The 19436-nt window shown below is 40.5% G+C and overlaps 1 protein-coding gene and 1 non-coding gene across 10 annotated transcripts in view; one reads left to right on the forward strand and one right to left on the reverse strand.

The window, feature by feature from the left end:
• NIN (ninein) overlaps positions 1 to 19436 on the reverse strand; it is a 112034-nt gene that overhangs the window by 33691 nt on the left and 58907 nt on the right. For 6 of the 9 annotated variants that reach the window (XM_032623430.1, XM_032623426.1, XM_032623427.1 and 3 more), the window contains 13 exons: positions 18893 to 19060; positions 18260 to 18396; positions 17782 to 17922; positions 17353 to 17527; positions 14439 to 14549; positions 13976 to 14065; positions 10641 to 10779; positions 8636 to 8757; positions 7032 to 7537; positions 3964 to 6108; positions 2543 to 2668; positions 2365 to 2434; positions 117 to 332 (listed from right to left, as the gene is read on the reverse strand). In XM_032623430.1, coding sequence (XP_032479321.1) covers positions 117 to 332; positions 2365 to 2434; positions 2543 to 2668; positions 3964 to 6108; positions 7032 to 7537; positions 8636 to 8757; positions 10641 to 10779; positions 13976 to 14065; positions 14439 to 14549; positions 17353 to 17527; positions 17782 to 17922; positions 18260 to 18396; positions 18893 to 19060 — 4146 coding nt within the window. Of the gene's footprint in view, positions 1 to 116; positions 333 to 2364; positions 2435 to 2542; positions 2669 to 3963; positions 6109 to 7031; positions 7538 to 8635; positions 8818 to 10640; positions 10780 to 13975; positions 14066 to 14438; positions 14550 to 17352; positions 17528 to 17781; positions 17923 to 18259; positions 18397 to 18892; positions 19061 to 19436 lie in introns of all 9 variants that reach the window. The other 3 variants (XM_032623422.1, XM_032623423.1, XM_032623431.1) reach the window with 2 other exon arrangements.
• Positions 1831 to 1903, forward strand: TRNAR-CCU. The gene has a single exon. It is a non-coding gene; the product is annotated as a tRNA-Arg (tRNA).

Genomic DNA, 19436 nt, shown 5'->3' on the forward strand with positions numbered 1-19436 from the left:
TGAACACCACACTGTTTTAATAATTGGGACTTTATGTATAAGAAATTAAATACAAGCATTTCTTTTATTTACTGGGATTTCCTCCAGAAAGGCTGTAGAGTGGCTGTAGACCATACCTGCACTTTACAGTGTTCCAGTTCTTCTTTTAGATTAGACTTCTCTTGTTCCCATTCCTCACATGTACTGTGTCCTGGCTCTTTATCCTTCTGACTTAGCATTTCTGCCAGACGTTGATTAACTTCTTGCAGTTCTTTCTGATTTTGAGAATTCTTTTGGCTAAGCTCCATATTTTCCAAATCCAACTGTTGGTTTTTGGTTTTTAATTCTGAAATCTAATTAAAATTGAAAAAAGTCTTAAAAACTAGTTATCCTACTTCTGCTAAAAATATATTTAGAGACTGTTTTACCTTCTCTATGTAAAGTTATACACACACACACATTTAATAACAGAAAAAATACATACTCATTATTACAAAGTCAATCAGTTCAGAAGTGTATGAAGAAGTGACAGACACTCTGTCCAACCCCATTCCACAGGGGTAGCCACTGTTCACAGCTGGGTACGTATCCCTACAGATTGTTTTCTATGCATACACAGACCTATATACGTGTAGTTTTTTCCTTCTTTAGAACAAAAATTTGCATTATTTCAGATGTTCGGATAGTCTGCTTTTTCCACTTATAATATCTTACAGACTCTTATCTTTCCAAATCGGTGCATTCAGAAACCACCACATGCTATATTTTTAGTGGCTATAGGGCAGCAGTTGCCAACCTTTTTGGCACCAGGGACCAGTTTCATGGCAGACAATTTTTTCACGGACCAGGGCTGGGGAGGGGTGGGGGGTGGGTGGGGTCAGGGGAGGGGGATGGTTCAGGCGGTAACGCAAGTGATGGGGGGCGGCAGATGAAGCTTCACTCTCGACCAACCGCCGCTCACCTCCTGCTGTGCGCCGGGTTCCTAACAGGCTGCGGACCGGTAGTGGTCTACGGCCCAGGGGTTGGGGACCCCTGCTATAGGGTATTCCACGTATCAAGACATTCCATACTGTATTTATCCATTCCCACACTGATAGACATATAGGTTTATTATCATTTTTTCTTTTAATTATGAAGAAACAAAACAATCTTTTGGAAAATTCATTTAAACATGGTAGCATTTTGTATTTAGGATCTTATTTTTGGAAGTAGGGCTGCTGGGTTAGAAGGCGTGCATATACATTACTGTTTTGATCGATATCCCCACAATGTCTTCCTCACAGACTACCAACTTATAGTCCTATCAACAATGTATGAGTATATTTGTTTCCTCAGTCCCTTTTTAATACTAGACCAGATCAATCTTTAATTCTTGCTAATCTGACAGGTGAAAAAAAGAAACTCATTTAATTTGCCCTTCCCTAATTACTAAGGAGGCTAACCATCCTTTTATATGTTCTCTTCTTTTTTTCTGACTTGACCAATCATATAAATTATTCACTTTTCTACTCCATTTTGCAATTTGTTTGTAACAGTACAGAATATATTTTGGACGTTAACACCTTGTCTATTTCAAGTGCTGAAAATAGTCTTTTCCCAGGATGTCCTTGTCTTTTGACTGTTTCAGATAGATTCTCAAATGGCTTTTCCCCATACAATTGCATATTGTCAAGAGTATACAAATTGGGCACTGAACGGCACAAGCTATCTAAATAAATCATAATTCTGTGAAAATATACACGGATTGACTAGTATTCTATATCTGTAAAATGCTGTTCTTAACTTTCTGCTTTTAATTGTGGTGAGGAAAGAGGAAGGAGCTAAAATGAATCAAAACCACATGTGGGGACCTCCCTGGTGGTCCAGCGGATAAGACTGTGCACTCCTAATGCAGGGGGCCCTGGTTCGATCCCTGGTCGGGGAACTAGATGCATGCATGCTGCAACTAAGGAGTCTGCATGCTGCAACAAAGATCCCGTGTGCTGCAACTAAGACCTGGTGCAGCCAAAATAAATAAATATTTAAAAAAAAAAAGCCATCTGCTACAAAGAGTACAACTGAATCTAATTAAAAACAAAACAAAACAAAACCAACATAGAGCTAGTATTTCACAGGTTCGGTTTTAGAGGTTATCACCTCCCCACTCCCACTGATTATAAAGCTAGTATTCAGCACCAGAGTCTAGAAATAATATATATATTATTATATTCACAAAAAAACAGAAACCTAGTTTAGAATTAGCATGAGGTGAGTTTCCATTTTGAAACTCAGGATTTACAACCTTACCATTGTTAGCTACGTTTCCAGTAGCATGTGCTGTAAATTTCAAATTTAAAACAAGAAAATTTTAGAATCAGGAAACATTGGGAAATATTCTCTCCTTACCTGTTTCTTTAAATTTTCAACCATCTTCTGAACTGCAGCTTTTTCCTGTTTTACGGTTTCTATTTTTTGCCTAAAGGGACAATGAAAATATAACTTAAGAGTTAGGCTTTAACAGTTGAAGTAAAATAGCTTTAGTCCTCACAAAAATGCCTTAAGGACATTTAAATATATGTCTTACCACATTTCTTCCTGAGATCCATTTAATTTCCCTAATTTCAGGTTAGAAATGCTGTCTTCTTCATTTAAAGTAGTAATTTCATTTCTCAAAATAGAATTCTCCTCTTGAAGCTTCTCAGATTCATATCTGAAGTACAGAGATTTTTAAAAAATAGTTATAACAAGGCAGTCATCTGGCATCTTTGGAAAATACTTTATAGTAACTTCCAATTAAACACGTATTCCATGCCAGTTAAAAAGAAAAGCCTAAATTAGTAGTCTCTTGGTGCTTGGAAATCAAGCTACGACATATTGACTCATTTCTTTTGGGAAGTAAGAATTTCACTAAAAGACATTAGGGAAGTGTGACTGAAACACCTGAGCATGGAGACAGAAAGGAGACTCAATGCCCATCCTGGTTGCTGACTTTCTCAGTGGCAAGCATATGCTTTGAGCAAATTATTTATTTCAGTCTGAAGTCCTGCCTGCTCCTAAAAGACAAAAGCCATATTACTAAGCTGTATGAGCTTCAGTTTTAAACCCCAGGGTACCTAGAGAAAGAAGATTCACTACATAAATGAAAGGGCCATGTCAAAATATGTACACTAATGTTTACTTTGTGGTTTCTTTCATCTCATTACGATTTTTAGAACTAAATATGGTCTGAAGTAAAACGAGGAAAAACTACGCCGAGAATTATTTTGTTTTTTCATATCTTTAAGATATTTCAGACATGATGTAGTATTTTACAAGTTTTTTTTGGAACCAAATTTGTTAGAAGGCTATTGCAATCATATTTTATAAAGTTGAGTGAGCAGTGGTTCAAATTAGTATCATTTTCGTCTTTGTTCTTCAAGCACGTTTATTAGAATCTGATAGCTCCTCAAAAAATTATATGTTCTAAGATAAATTTCCAGTGTTTACAGAATGTCAGCCTGCACTTCAAGTGATATAAGTGAAAAACGATAAGCCATGAGACACAACACTTTTTCTATATTAGTGTAAGAAGAGACTCCTTATCTACCAAGTGAGTTAATGATACACGAAAGGCATTCATTCTCATATAACTTGTTTCATCAAAATGAAGAAAATAACCAACATTTAGCCAAAAAAACCCACCAAAACTATCCATCCAAATGAAGTGCTACAAAAGAGTTAAAGACTTGACATACATTGATGATACACATGGTTAAACAACTAACACTCTCCATCATGAACTTTCACACCCTAAATGAACGACATTTATTTCCTATAGAGGAAGCAGTGCCTCCTAGGCAGGGTTATTCTACTTGTTAATACGACACAGAAGCAGAAGGAAGTCTAAAGTACTGCTCTCTTCTTGAAGACTAACAGGTTAGTTTCTCTAGGCACAGCAAGCAGCCAAGTTAGATTTGGTGAGGTGCTCTGTGGGATTCCGTGAAGTGTAGAAGGTACATACATTACCTCAGAAGCTCAACTTTTTGCTGCATCTCACTGCACGTGATATGCAAGTCATGCATCATTGCCTTCAGCTCTTCCTCCTTTTCTCCTTGAGAAGGTACATCTTTTTGCTTAACTAAAGCAGTGACTCTTTCCCTCAACTTTCTAGTCAGCTCCTGCAGCTTCTTTTTCTCCCGTTCTAACTCTGTGATTGTGGCCTGGCGCTGAAAATGTTTGTCCTGAAGGCTGAGGAGAGCGGTGTTTTCCTCCAGTATTACTTGGTTCTGTACTCCAGGCTTTTCTTGATGTGTCTGGAGTGTTCCATGTAGCCAGGCAATTTCATGTGCTTTTACTTTTTCTAAGAGCTCTGTATTCTCCTGCTCTAGGTACTGGTTTTCTTGACAATGTTCTTCTATAATATGGTGTACATTCATCATCTTTGGTACACACTCTTCCGGTGTCTGATTTAGGTCAAGGATCTTTTCATCAGGTCCGACTTCCAGGTTATCTAAATGGGCTTCCCATAAGGAGAAGCAGTCATACTGCAGCACTGCTCTTTCTTGCAGCTTCTCCATCTTGTCTTGAAGTCTCAAAACCAGAACATGCAGTTCCGCATTTTCTCTTTTGACCTCGTCATAACTCTTTTCCAGGCTAAGGAATGTTTCAGTCACTTCTTCAACTTTCTTTAGCTCATCCTGTAATCGGAACATTTCTGAAGTGAGTTCTTTGTTATTTTCTAGTGCTTCATCGTACCGCGTCTCCATCACTCTCAGCTCTTCCTGAAGACACTCATTTTCTCTACTAGCATCTTCATATAACAATTTATACTTGGCGGAAGCCTCAGGGATTCTTTCAAGCGTCTTTAATTTCTTTTTTAGCACAGAAACATCAAAAAGTAAGTCCTGTTTCTTTTCAGAAGCTCGATCACAGTCTGCACGTAAGATCATTAGTTGTTCCTGAAGCTGGCCAATCTGATTCTTTAGGTCCCAGGTTTCAGTCCTGGTCTCCTCACTATTTTCAAGCTCAGAAAAACTCTCTATTGATGCTTCAGACTCCTCTCTTCTGACCTCCTGTCTCTGACCAGAGCTTGTCCCCGTACTTTCCAGATCCCGGACCTCATCGCCTTGCAGGTCATTTAGGACGTGCTGCATGGTTCCACCTTCTGCTTGTTTCATTCGGTTTGGCAGTAAAAATGGCTCTGTTTGTTCCACGGAATTTCCAAAAAACCCAGTAGTTGGCTCATCTAAACAAGAAGACATTACTGACTCTGGCTCTAATTTTTGCAGCCTCTGTTGCAACCTAGAAATTTCAGTTGCCATTTTCACATTTTCCTTCACTGCTCGTTCATGAGCTCTTTGCAGGCTTAAGAGGACATCTCCGTTCTCTTCCAACAGCAGCTCTCCTTGCTGGAGCAGGGACATGGCTCCACTTCCTTCCACTTCCTCCCTTCCCATTGCCAGGCAGCCATTCTGAAGCCTGGAGGGAGGAGATCCCACCTGCTCCATTTCCTTAATTTTATTCTGAAGCCTGGAGATTTCTGTGCTCATCTCAGCCCTCTCTCGATCTGCTTTCTCACAGGTCGCTTTGTAGACACTCTCCACGGCCAGAAGCTTGGACATCATTTCCTGCCTCTCCTGGTCACGTTCCCTTTCGAGTCTTTCAAGCCTCTGGCTGGCCAGCTGCTCCGAGGCGCCTGCTTGGCACAGGACCTGCTCACGGTCCTTCAGTTCTCTTTCGTGACTGCTCTTCAGCTCAAGTATCTGGCTGGACAGCAGACTTTGCTGACTTTCAGACACAGTTCTTAGATCTTCCAGGTCTTTGAGTAGCTGCTGTCTCTCAACAACCATGCTATTCAAATGTTCTTTGTATGTTTTCTCCAGCATCTCTCTCTCCTGGGTCAGGACCAGAGAAGTGGCTTTCTCTCTCTGGAGAGTCTCTTTAAGCTGCTCCTGGGCTTCTGCACACTCCTGGGTGAGCTCATCTTTCTCAAACTCCCACTGGGATCTCTCCTCGCGCTGTTGTTCCAGGACCTCCTTCAGCTCTCGGCGGTAGTGCCCCTCCAGACTTCGCAGAGCATTTTCATATCTCTCGGCGACTTTCTGACAGTCAGCCTGAAACTGGGCTTCTATCTGAGAGGTTCTTCTATTACACTCAGTTTCCATTTTTTCCCTAAATGTGGTCAACATACAGCATTACTGAAACTGCCATCAACTCCAGAAGCAAACAAAAAACATTTTCCCATGCATAGAAGAAGCAGCCAAGCAAACAATTCAAATATTTTCTAAAAATGGTCTTCACTTATTCCTATGTGATTCAGTTATACTGAGAAGGGATCTCATTTCTGAGAGCCAATGCTGGCAGCCATAATTAATTTAGAAGACTTACTTACCTCTCTCTGCATTTAGAAGGAAAATTTAGAAACCCAGTTCTTTGGTATACTCCCAGATGTATTTGTTTATGGACTTTTAGCCAAAAACGTAAGCTGATATTTCACATTAAATGTTCAAATGCATATTAGCCTAAACCCTAATTTGGGAAATACATAAAATTCTTCCATTTTAATTAAGTAGACATTGGTGGATAAATAGTCATATAAACCACACATATTAACAAATTCATTATGTTTTGCTTTTTATTTAATAAAGTAGCACCGGGTTAAAGTATGAAGCACTGAAGCCCTGAAAAGTACCTGAGATGTCACGTGAGGAAAGTAAGCACAAAATGGTGTTTCATAACTCTGGAAGGAAATGTAACTTTGCCCAGAATCTAGCTTATAAATGGCCTTTCTCAGAAAACAGCAAGACTGAACTAGGAAGAAATCACATTTGTGATAATCTTATCCTCATCTGTAACCTTAAAAAGTACATGCCTGATACAAAAAATACTTTTCTCTTTCTAAAAAAAAGTTTCAATACCCCAAGGTAGGCTTATATCTAAACAACGGCAAAACAATCTGAAAAACCAAAAAAGAATCTAGTCAGTCAGTGGGCTATTATGTCTTCTGATTTTTCAAAGTCTCCTTAATTGACTGGGATTTCTGGTGCCCCCAAGGAATGGTGCCCCAGGTTCCTCCATTTCCCCCATTTTCTTACCTTCCCTCATGTAGTTCCCTTTGGTGTTTTTCCAAGAGCTCTTTTTGCAATTCCTCTTTCTCAAGAGTATGTTTCTCCACCAGGCTTTTCAGCTGCTCCTGGTGAACTTGTTCTAGTTCCTGAGTCAAGCTTCTCACCTTCTCTTCTGTCCAGGCACCATTTTGAATGAGTTTTTCCCTCTCTTCATTAAAGCTTTCCTCTGCCTGCTGCAGCCTAGCCCTTAGCTCCATCTCATGCTCCAGCCTCAACTCCTCCTGCAGGTGAGCCTTTTCCTCATCCCACTTCATTTCCAGTTGTTTTTTCTCCTCCTCATGTCTGCAGATAGCCGTGTGTTGTACCTCCTTGAGTACCACTGTCTGGCCCTGAAGTTCTGCAATTTCATTTTTAAGGTCACTTATTTGTTCTTCCAAGATGTGCACTTCATTCTCATACTTTTGCTTCACATTCTCCTGCTCCTTTTTACAGGCAACCTTGGTTTCATCTAGCTGCTTTTCATAATGATGCACCTAAAGCCAGAAAGTAAAACCACCACAATGTTATTCAACTCAAGGCCATGGAAAGGTGATGGGGCAGTAATTACTTTTCTCCTACAAGACATTCCTCAGTTTTCCCATTTTTTGTTTTAAAGTAACAATTCAAAAACACATTAAATAAGATATTTTTAAGTCAGGCATGGTTTGATTACCTTTTTAACTTGGTTGAATTTTATTAGTTTCTGAACAACTCTATTAAAACTGACTAGACCTTCACAGAGATACCATTTGTCTCCATGGACAAACTCAGGGCCTTAACATAGTTAATTAAATTTAAGTATTTGTTTAACACCTGTCAGGTACCCTGCAGGCCTCGTGGGGACACAAAGTTGGGTAAGACATAGCCCCTGTCATTAAGGAAAAACCACTCTAGACATGCTCATGACAACTACAAAAAAGTATACTACAAGTCAGAATAAAACATATAAAAGGTATAGGAAAAATAGTTACAATGTAACCTGGGGTTCAAAGGAGGGAAAAATCACATTTGGTTGGGAGAATTCAGGAATGTAAGAGGTAGCATTTGATATAAACTCTCAAGGTTAAGTAGATTTTCAAGAGGTAGAAAGAAATAATAACACAGCACGTAACAGCATGAGCAAAAGAGGACAGTTTGATGAAGAACAGCAAACTACCTAGTTTGGCTGGAAGATAAGGTAACTCAAAGGAATGGTAAAAGAGAAGACTGGAAATATAACCTAAAGCAACACAGTAAAGGGTTTTGAAGGCCAAGATTTACCTAATTTAGGAAGTAATGCTATATCAAAGGGCTTTTTAGTTTTATTAAGATGTCTTTCAATGAGTTGGAAATAATGTAATCGTCTGCAAGTTCCATGCTTGCTAGGACTGAAGGTACTACATTTTTAAGAAACTCTCTCCTATGAGGAAAAGGCCTCACCCTTGGCCTGTGAAACCATGCTGAGGTAGTGCGTTCCTGGTAGCCAACAGGACACAAGAGGAAATGTATAGAAAGTGCTGCTCTTTGAGAAAATAGAATTGAGAATGTCCTACATGCAAACGCTTGTGAGAGCTCAAAGAAATCAGAGAACAGGATTGATAAAAAGGTCTTACTTTATCTTCAAGCTCCAGTCTCAGGCAACACAAGTCCCTGTGATGTTGTTCTTTCATCTGTTCGATGACCATCTCCGCCTCGATGCTCATATTCAATGGATTGCATTCTTCAGAACCAAGCCCTGAAAACACATCGGATCTGTTGACCCTGCAGCAGGTTCTTTCAATAACACAACTGGCATCTAAGGAAGGATATCCAGTTTAATTGAGGAATAATTTTTAGCTTAAATTACTACAGATGAGATCTACTAGGAAACAACAGAAGCCAAGAGAAGTCTCTTGTTCTTAAGTATTAGGGAAAACAAGAAAAAGTGAAGGTGAACAGATTCTTTCATGTACAGGCAATGTACCAAACCTTAATAGAATCCAACAAAATAGGAGGTGGGAGTAGATGTGGAAATCATTGCTTAAAGGTGACCTCCTCCTAATGAAAATCCTGCAGAGTGAGGTAGTTAGGTCAAACCAACCAGCCTTCTTTCCATCCAATGAATACTGGGTGACAAATTAGCAGAGGGGCAATGTGGCAGGAGAATGAACGGCCAGCATACTTGCTATGCTTTGAGGCGTTAACTTCATGGGTCAAGATATCCACCCCACCCCTCAACATTACAAAAGATTCAGTATTGTAATATTAATTTCCTGTAGTGCAGATAGGGCCTTACCTTAAATTATCAGCTAAAATTTTTTAAAGAATAGGGCATAGGTTAGGAACCTGGATATAGGGAGATTCGATAGAAAATTCTCGACTCATTCATATGAGTTCACCTCTGCAACTGCCCATGATGATGACTGAAAAGGACACTGAAATGTGAAGCATAAGCTGAGGGCTGAGCTAGTACAAAGACAAAATGATTACATCTACTACTACGTAGAAATCTCTTAAGGCAGGGGACACAAAAAAGCTTTTCATGTGGAGATACACAGGCAGATGCAAGAAAGAGCATAAGTCTAGCATCTGGAATTGACAGTCCTGCTTTGGGCTTTCTCTTCATCTATCATGGCACATCCCCAACTGAGAAGTGATACCTGGGGTGTAAACCACCCCAAGATGACACAGCCTCAGGTACCCATGAGGAGAACTCCCAGCCCTTGGTCATCTATGGAAAAGCCCAGAAAAGCTTCTGAGATACATCATATCAGTTGGGCTCCATTCTTATACCACAGTTAAGGCTACAGAGTACAGACTTAGAATCAGAGGAAAGGTGTTCAAGCCTGTCCCTGTCCCCTCCCCAATCCCTTATTTATTCCAGAATAAATAGGTAAGGAGAAGAATAAACAACCCTTGTAAGAACCTGTACTCCTGTTCCAAGGAGCAGTGGGGAAAACTATTTATGATGAAGAATTTATTATAAACCCTTTCTGAAAATGAAATTCAACACACTGGAGGAAAGGGGCAGGATGCCAGGAGGGAGGAAAAGAGCTGATAATGAATGTAGGAGGGTTCCCAAATGACTCTGCCTTCCAACCTTGCTACTCAAAATCCTCCTCAAAGGTACAGGCAACCAAGGTTTATTTATCTTATTTGTTGTTTTGCAGACATTTAGCACAGCCAGCATAAGGAAATCAAATTTTGTGGTTTCTGGCTGGCTCGCTCTCCAAAACACTGTCATACCAGTTAGGCACTCTTTTAGAAAGGGAGGATTCAGCAATAACTCAGTGACTGAATTCTAACACTCCCAAGGCCTGGATTCTCAGACTTGTGGCCAGTTTTTTTTTTTTTTAAAACGAAGCAAATATCCTTGTGGTTTGATTTTTCCATTTCTTTGTTGATGCATTTAAAAATCAGATGGAAATATTCTCATAAAGACTTCAAGGACAAATGAAAAAACAGACCACAAGCGAAACAGCTCAAGAAAATAGCACTGCCAAAGTCTTTTTTTTTTGACGGGGGGCGGGCTGGGGTGCGGCGGGATTGCCAACATTTTGCAATTCTACATTCAACCATGGTTTTAAAAACAGAAGTCAAAGGCAGAGACTCTGAAAAGATGGCGTCTGAATGGCTTACCCTGGTCAGGCTCGACGCAACCACTGTTAGTATCAAGTTCTTCTGATGGTGAGTTTTTCGAGGGAAGTCTGAGCACTCTGCCTTGTGCACGATATTCTTCCAGCTCAGACTGGAGTTCATCTACTTGGTCTTGTAATAGCTGGAGTTTAAAAACCAATACAAGTCTTAGATGTGATGTCAAAAACACAAGCAACAAAAGAAAAAATAAATAAACTGTACATCATCAAAATTAAAAACTTTTGTGCTTCAACGGTTACCAACAAGAAAGTAAAAACACAACCCACAGAATGGGAGAAAAGTTTCTGTAAATTATACATCTGATAAGGGACTTGATTGTAGAATATATAAAGAACTATTACAACTTAATAATAAAAAGACAAATAACACATTTAAATGTTCAGCAAAGGATCCGAAGACACATTTCTCCAAAGAAGATAAGCAAATGAAAAGATACTCTGTTATTAGCCATCAGGGAAATGCAAATCAAACTCACAATGAGATACCACTTAATACCCACTAGGATGGCTAAAATAAAAAAGACATACATGTATCCCCATATCCCCTCCTTCTTGAGCCTCCCTCCGTATCCCACCCCTCTAGGTCGTCACAAAGCATCGAGCTGATCTCCCTGTGCTATGCAACAGCTTCCCACTGGCCATCATTTTACATTTGGTAGTGTATGTATGTGCATGCCGCTCTCTCACTTCGGCCCAGCTTCCCCTCCCCCACGTGTCCTCGAGTCCGTTTTCTACATCTGTGTCTTTTTCCTGCCCTGCCACTAGGTTCATCAGTACCATTTTTTTAGATTCCATGTATGTGCATTAGCATACAATATTTGTTTTTCTTTGTCTGACTTACTTCACTCTGTATGACAGACTCTAGGTCCATCCACCTCACTACAAATAACTCAGTTTCCTTTCTTTTTATGGCTGAGTAATATTCCATTGTATATATGTGCCACATCTTCTTTATCCATTCATCTGTCAATGGACACTTAGGTTGCTTCCATGTCCTGGCTATTGTAAATAGTGCTGCAGTGAACATTGTGGTACATGACTCTTTTTCAATTATGGTTTTCTCAGGGTATATGCCCAGTGGTGGGATCGCATATGTATACATATAGCTGATTCACTTTGTTTGTGGTACGGCAGAAACTAATACAACACTGTAAAGCAATTATACTCCAATAAAGATATTTTTTAAAAAAAGACATATAATAACAACTGTTGGCAAGGATGTGGAGAAATTGCAACTCTCATATTGGTGGGAATGTAAAATGGTGCAAACATCTTGGAAAAAATTTGGCACTTCCTCAAAAGGTTAAACATACAGTGATCATATGACCCACGTCATCTGCCAATGCAGGGGACACGGGTTCGACCCCTGGTCTGGGAAGATCCCACATGCCATGGAGCAACTAAGCCCATGCACAACTACTGAGCCTGCACTCTAGAGCCCATGAGCCACAACTAATGAGCCCATGAGCCACAACTACTGAAGACCGCGCACCCTAGAGCCCTCACGCTGCAACTACTGAGCCCACACACTGCAACTACTGAAGCCCACGTGCTCTAGGGCCCGTGTGCCGCGACTGCTGAGCCCGTGTGCTGCAGCCAGTGAAGCCCGTGTGCCTGGAGCCCGTGTGCCACAACAAGAGAAGCCACCGCAATGAGAAGCCCGCACACCGCAATAAAGAGTAGCCCCCACTCACCACAACTAGAGAAAGCCCACACAGCAACAAAGCAGCCAAAATAAATAAATAAATAAATAAACCAGTGTGTACATGTCAATCCCAAACTCCCAGTCTATCCCTCCCTCCCACCCTTCCCTGCTGGTAACCATAAGTTTGTTCTCTAAGTCTGTGAGTCTGTTTCTGTTTAAAAAAAACAAAACAAAACCAAACTTGCACACAAGTGTTCACAGCAGCATTGTTCACAATATTCAAGATAACCCAATGTCCATCAACTAATGAATGGTTAAATAAAATGTGGTATAGCTATATAATGGAATATTATTCAGCAATGGAAAGAAATGAAGTACTGATACATGCTACAGTATGGATGAACCTTGAAAACGTATGCCAAATGAAGGAAGCCAGTCACAAAGGATGACATATTGTATAATTCCATTTATAGGAAATGTAAAGAATAGGCAAAACCAAAGAGACAGCAAGTAGATTATTAGTTGTCTAGGGCTGGGGGTCATGGGAGAGATTACAGCTAGGTGGAGAGGTAGTTTCCTTCTGGGTGATGAAAATGTTCTAAAATGTATTATGGTAATGGTTGCACAATTCTGTGAGTATACTAAAAGAGACTGAATTATACACCTTAAATGGGTGAGTTGTATGGTTATGAAAAACCGTTTAAAAAAATAAATAAGTGGACAAATTTGGGGAATTTTTGGAGGTAGAGCTGACAGATTTGACTGATGAAATAACTAGAAGCATAGGAGAACACACCTCTACTTGATTAGAGTCAAGAGCCATAACTTATTTATAAGAGTGGCATAAATGTTTCGTTTCTTTTCTCAAAGTGTGCATGTGTATTTCCTGAGAAGGCAGGCTATGAACAACCTCATAAGGAGGTGATTGTTTTCTTCATTTTTGCCCAAGTACAGTGTTCACCTAAAGCAGTTAGAACTCAGTTATGCCTACCTTGTTAAAATAAACAAGTGTCTGTGGCTTAAGGGAAAAAAAAAAAACCCCACATTCCTGAGCTTAGGAGAGTTACTTTTTTAAAAAATCAAAGATTCCTATTATTTATAAGGATGTTTTTGTGTCCTCTGGTAGGAATTTGTAATGACTTACTACTTAAAGACTTGAGTGGTTTCTGCTCCATTTGCATTTTGTAAATAAAATAAGGACTGTATTCAGGAAAAAAACCCACAGAACAAAAGCAAATTATATCAGCGTGCGTTGATCGCTCAGGAAAGACTAGTTTTGGAATAAGCACATCAACATGACCACGTTTTCCTTCTCTTAGAATAAAACTTTATTTTCCTCCAATTACTGGCAATTTCCGACCCAGATAAAGCAGACAAATGCAGTTTGCATGATTCTCTCGTATTTCAGGATACTAAACAATAACATTAACAACCAGCACGTAGGTTAAGTGTTTTCTGTGTCTCAGGCTCTGTTCTAAGCACTTTACATATATTTACTCATTGACTCTCCACAACAACCTTATCTGGTGGGTACTCTTATTTTTGCTATCTCATAGGTGAGGAATTGAAACACCCGCAGATTAAGTGATGTGCTCATGGCCACACAGCTAGTAAATGGTGAAGCAGTATTTGAACCCAGGCACTCCTCCGCTAAGTTCTCTTCAGTCACTCACCCTGCACTGCTGCTCATATTCATTTCTCATCTGTGTCAGCCTTTCTTCTTGCAAAAAGAATTCAGCACTGCTGGGATCAAGGTCACCAAACTAGAAAATGAAAAGGGCAAAGTTGTCATTTTTTCCCAATGTCCTTCTTTGACCTATAATGTACCAAAGACCCAAGTTTCTGGTGTTCACCCAGTGTCTGGAGTATGAAAGGAATGTGACATTTAAGCAGAAACACCATCAATTAGATGATGGGGAGAAGATTCTAGAGTGATGTGTTCAGTCAAAGCAGAGATTGTTTCTCAGTGCCACGCCATGTTTCCCTCGTATAAATTAAATCCCTGCAAAAATGACAGCTTCCTTTAGTCACATAAATAATTCCATAAAAGAAATTTTCTTGGTGGCATAGCTTCTGCTCTTTTGAGTGAACTACACTTTGGGGCTACATATCAGGAAATCAAATTTAAAGACTTACCTTTTCTGCCAAAACATTTTCCAAATTTCGCTTAAGTTTGTTTGTCAGATTCTCATACTCTGCCAACTTCTCTGCATTTTCCAGAAGCTCATTTTCTAGACGACTGTTTTCCTGAAGAAATTTGGGGAAATTAAGTGGGCACAGATTAAGAAATAAACTGTTGTACCATTTTATAGCACGCATACATCAATGCTCTAGATTGAGAAAATGTGTTCATCTTGAAAGTTTCAGTACATTAGAGCAGAAAAAGTAAATATTAAAAAACTGATATCTATCTTATAACCTCAAAGCATGCCTCCTGGAGGCATGCTTTTCTTGATCCTACAGAACCATGCTGCCCAACAGTGGTCACAAGCAGTCACAGGTAACTATGGAGCACCTGAAATGTACACAGCACAAACTGAGATGTGCTGTGAATATAAATATTCACCAGATACTGAAGAGTTAGAACAAAAACACAAAAACTCAGTAATAATTTCTGTAGATGAATTACAAGTCAAAAAGATACTGTTTTGGAGACATTAAATAAAAAATGATTTAAAATGAAATTCACCTGTTTCTTTTTACCTTTTAATGTGCCTGTTTGAAAATTTGAAATTACATATATGGCTTGATTTGTATTTCTAATTCGACAGCATTGCAGTAGAAAATTTAATGACGTGAATAACATTCTCAATAAACTGTCAGATGAAAGACTGGCTGCAGAATACCTTGTTCATCTGACAGCAGAAGAGAACTCAAAAAAACTATAAAAAGTAGGACAGATCTAACAATTTTCATTTAATGATGATATAGATATGTTATATTTAATTTACAATTTTATTTTGGTTTAAAGATGTAAAAACTATACATACAGGTTTTTCATAATTTTTATTTTGAATTATTATAATAAAATAACATATCAACCAAAGTCCACAAAAGGTGGGGTTTTTCTGTATATAAAACACTTGTAAGATTTCCACCCACATTTGTCAAAAAAATAAAACCACATGGATGTGCCATTTGACATATTTTCTATTCCAATGCTAAAGGATAATTGGAAGAACATTATTTTCAAAGTATATTTTGCCAAAAGAATATAGAGCCAATATATCTTAAATACATTCTTGTTCACACCCTCACACAGTAACATGGAGTGAAAAAGAATGTGCTTGAAGTGTTTTTAAAAAATACTACCTTCCCCCAAAATGCCAGTTCTACAACTCTAATCTTCCAAAGTGTGTCTAAATTTAGATGTTAAAACAATCAGGAGCAGGGCTTCCCTGGTGGCGCAGTGGTTGAGAGTCCGCCTGCCGATGCAGAGGACACGGGTTCGTGCCCCAGTCTGGGAAGATCCCACATGCCGCGCAGCGGCTGGGCCCGTGAGCCATGGCCGCTGAGCTTGCGCGTCCGGAGCCTGTGCTCCACAACGGGAGAGGCCACAACAGTGAGAGACCCGCGTACCACAAAAAAAAAAAAAAAAAAAAAAAAACAACCAATCAGGAGCAATTTCTGTGTATCGGGCCTGTGTTGATGCTCTGGAAACTGACCAATCAGCTTCTGTTGCTGACCACAGGGAACACACAATCGGGACCGTGGCCGGGGAGGCAGATATGGATACAATTATCTATGATGTGATAGAAAATATGCTATCTTCTGGCAAGAAAAAAAAAAGTGTAATGGGAATGAAAAAGTAGTTTGGCCTGCAGTGTTGGAGAAAGCAGTGAAGGAGCCTAAAAGCTTACTGAGGAACTGAGACAGCTGATGGCAGGTGCAGCAGGGTTGAGGGCATGGCCCTGGGGGTTGCTGGCAGGATCTGAGGTTAGAAAGGCATGAGGACAAGCTCCCTTTCAGGGTCCTTCAGTGCTGCCATGTTGCACTTTTACAGAGGGAACAGCATGATTTTAAGTGTTCTTAAGTAAGGTAACTCCGGTGACAATATGGAGGTTGGATAGATGGAAAAAAGGATGCACACAGGTCAGCTGAGAAATCGTGATGAATTGTGAACCTCTTCAGAGGCTGTGAAAATGGAGAGATGGGATAAATCTGAGAAGCATTTCAGAGCATCATCGGGACTCAGAAACTGATAATCAAGGATGACCGAGGACTTTAGCTTCTATGACTTTCAGCACAGGTGGTGATGTAGATTAGGGAGAAAATTCCAGAGAGGAAGCAGTTTGATGGTTAGGAAGTGAGAATTAGCTCAGTTTTTGATGTGTGGAGTTTCAGGAACCTTTTATAACTTCAACAGTAGTGAATATTCCATAGGTACTTATTACCTTCTAGATACTGTATATGTAGCAACTCATTTAATCTCCATATCAATGCTATGGGGGTAGGTATTAGGATGGTGCCTCTTTTGTGCATTAAGAAACAGGTTTGAGTAACTTGATCAAGGTTTTCTGTAAGTAGTCGTATCCAGATTGGAACCAGGCAGTCTTGAGGCCAGACCCCCCCTACCCCGCCCACCCTTTATCTCTAGATAACACTGTACCATATTATCTGGTGTCAGAGTCCAATAAAGAGAAGGATCACTTCTTCTACTGAGGCACAGGGAAGGACAGGAGGATGTATAAGGGAAAAGGTACATTTGGAAGCAAAGAAACAAAGCTGATGGCCTGTGTGGCAGGAAATAAAGTCATCTGCTAAGAATGAGGAAGGGGGAGTGCAAGGAAGGAACAGAGCATCAACCAGGAGCCAAACAGCCCTGAGGACCCAGTGCAACTTCCGGGGGTAAGAACAAGATACGCTGTTGGCAAACCAGAAGCCTAGACACTCCTGAAATCTAGCTCCCAGTGGGGGCTCTACTATGTCCGGTCATGACCCAGCTGGGCAGACTTATGAGCCCCGTGCAGACCTGTCCTCTTACAGAGCTGTGGTTTTCCATGTGTATTCCCAGCAGGGACACAGACTGTACAACCAATAGGATAATTACCTTTAAAGAGAGGGCAAGGCGGTCCCGGGTGTAATTCTCTTCTGTTTTTGCCTTTTCAATTTCCTGCTCAAGTTCCAAACGCTGCTTGCCCACCTGTTGTAGGATCTGTTCTCTCTCCTTTCGAAGCTCATTCTTTAAGGCTGCTATTCGTTCCTTGTACTCTTCATCCAGTTTCCTGTGAGGAGGAAAGACTGACAAGCTGCCATCAAATCCCTCAGAGGTCCCTACGTGGATCCACCAAAAATGGAAACACAGAGGCACAGACATGGGAAGCTCCTTGAGAAAGTGTCTAGTGAATCCTGCTTTCCTTGAGGCTTGGCCACACCTAAGTCACTCCGGCCAGGTGTGGCCAAGCGGGCAGGCAGGCTGAGCCCCACTGCCCTGGGCCAGGGCGGTGGGAAAGGAGGGTCCTGGCCCAGCCAGTCGTACCTGAGGTTGTACTCATTCCGCCGCTCTATGGCTGCGTGGTGGTCATCCACCTCTGAGGCCATTAGAGACTTGAGCTTCTCAGCTTTTTCCAGATCTGACCGTAGCTTCTCTTTTTCTCTGACCACTTGATCAACTTGCTCCCTAGAATCAGAAAGAAACCAAGTATGAGGGAAACTGTTTCTAAGCAACAAGTAGACCCCAAAAAGCTCTCATCTGGCTTGCTTCAATACAAACACAAAACCAAGACAACCAAAACCCTTCAAAAACACACAGACATTCCACACAGACATTGAAGAGACATTCCTCTTCAACAGACTACATGCAAATCTAAGCTCTACCTCATTTTCACAGAAGTGAGATGATAGGCGATTAGCCACAACTGCGTACAGGATGGAAGAATGTATGCCACAGGCATCTGAATGACTTGCTCGGCAAGTAGGAAAGGGAATAGAGCAGGTGAACCTTCTGCTTAACTCACAGCAAATGCCGGATCTCAGCCTTAAAGCTGGCCAGAGCTGCCTGGTGAATGCTGTTCTTGGTAACCAAAAGTTCATTTTCCAGAGCCAGCGTCAGTTCTGTCAAATTAACATTTCCATCAAGGCTGAAATCCAAGGCCTAGAAATCAGAACAAGTTCAAGACAATCACAAGTTCTATCCTGTGAAAGCAGGAAATGTGAAGGTTATACAAACTCACAGAACTGAATTTACAGTCTCCAGGCTGGATGTTTACATTTCTTTAGTGATTGCTTAGGAACCATATTCAATCCACAGCATAACTAAGCTCTCTCTAAGAAAAACATAACGTGATTATTTGCATGTTTTAAAAAAATTGCTATCTGGCACTGTAAATAAACACAACGGTAAAACTCTAATCTTTACCAACCAGAGATCAGCTAAGAAATTTCTTATCAATAATTTAGGGGTTAAAAACATGGAAAGATGTTATCAATAATCCTGGTTGAGGTACGCAGGAAAAGTTACCTCTTACGTCTGAGATCTTGTGAATAGAAGAATCATTAAGGAGAAATCGAATCAAATCACAGTTTCAAAAACATGGAATTTTTCAACCCCGCCCCAATTCGTCATTTTTCTCTCATTTTAGCTGCCACACCTTCAGGATCTCCTGGCTGTTCTCAATGCCCTCTTCATGCCAGGTGTCAAGTATTCTCTCCACTGATGCATAGCCCATCCCATCATCCAGGCAGGAGAAGACCCGAAAGCCAATGGTACTCGTCATCGCAGACGGGGTTGTGGTCCGTCGTCCGCTCTCATCGAAAGACTGGAAGAAGAAAGAGACTTAAGCAAGCTCAGGCATTGCAACATGGTGTTGGTCAAGACCAAAACTGGTCAGTCCTGACCACAAGGAGCAGAAGGCATGTCTCTCTAATTTATACTGCTAGGACAAGAAGTCACGCAGCCCCTTTGATCTCCCTTTCCTAAGTCAGCCTAGAATGCAAAGCTTATCTACCATGGACCTGGCCGAGAGTTCCTTCATATAGATGAAATGTGCCTCTACTTAACATCAGGTTTCTTCTGACCTACAGCTAACACAAAGGGGCATAATTAGTGGTCTTCCTACTGTAATTTATGGTCATTTCTCAAACCCAACTTTTCCTTCCCCACTGGTTCAGTCTTTCTTTACTACTCTTCTTTTG

The sequence above is a fragment of the Phocoena sinus genome, chromosome 2 (genome assembly GCF_008692025.1).
Source record: "Phocoena sinus isolate mPhoSin1 chromosome 2, mPhoSin1.pri, whole genome shotgun sequence".
Taxonomy (NCBI): domain Eukaryota; kingdom Metazoa; phylum Chordata; class Mammalia; order Artiodactyla; family Phocoenidae; genus Phocoena; species Phocoena sinus.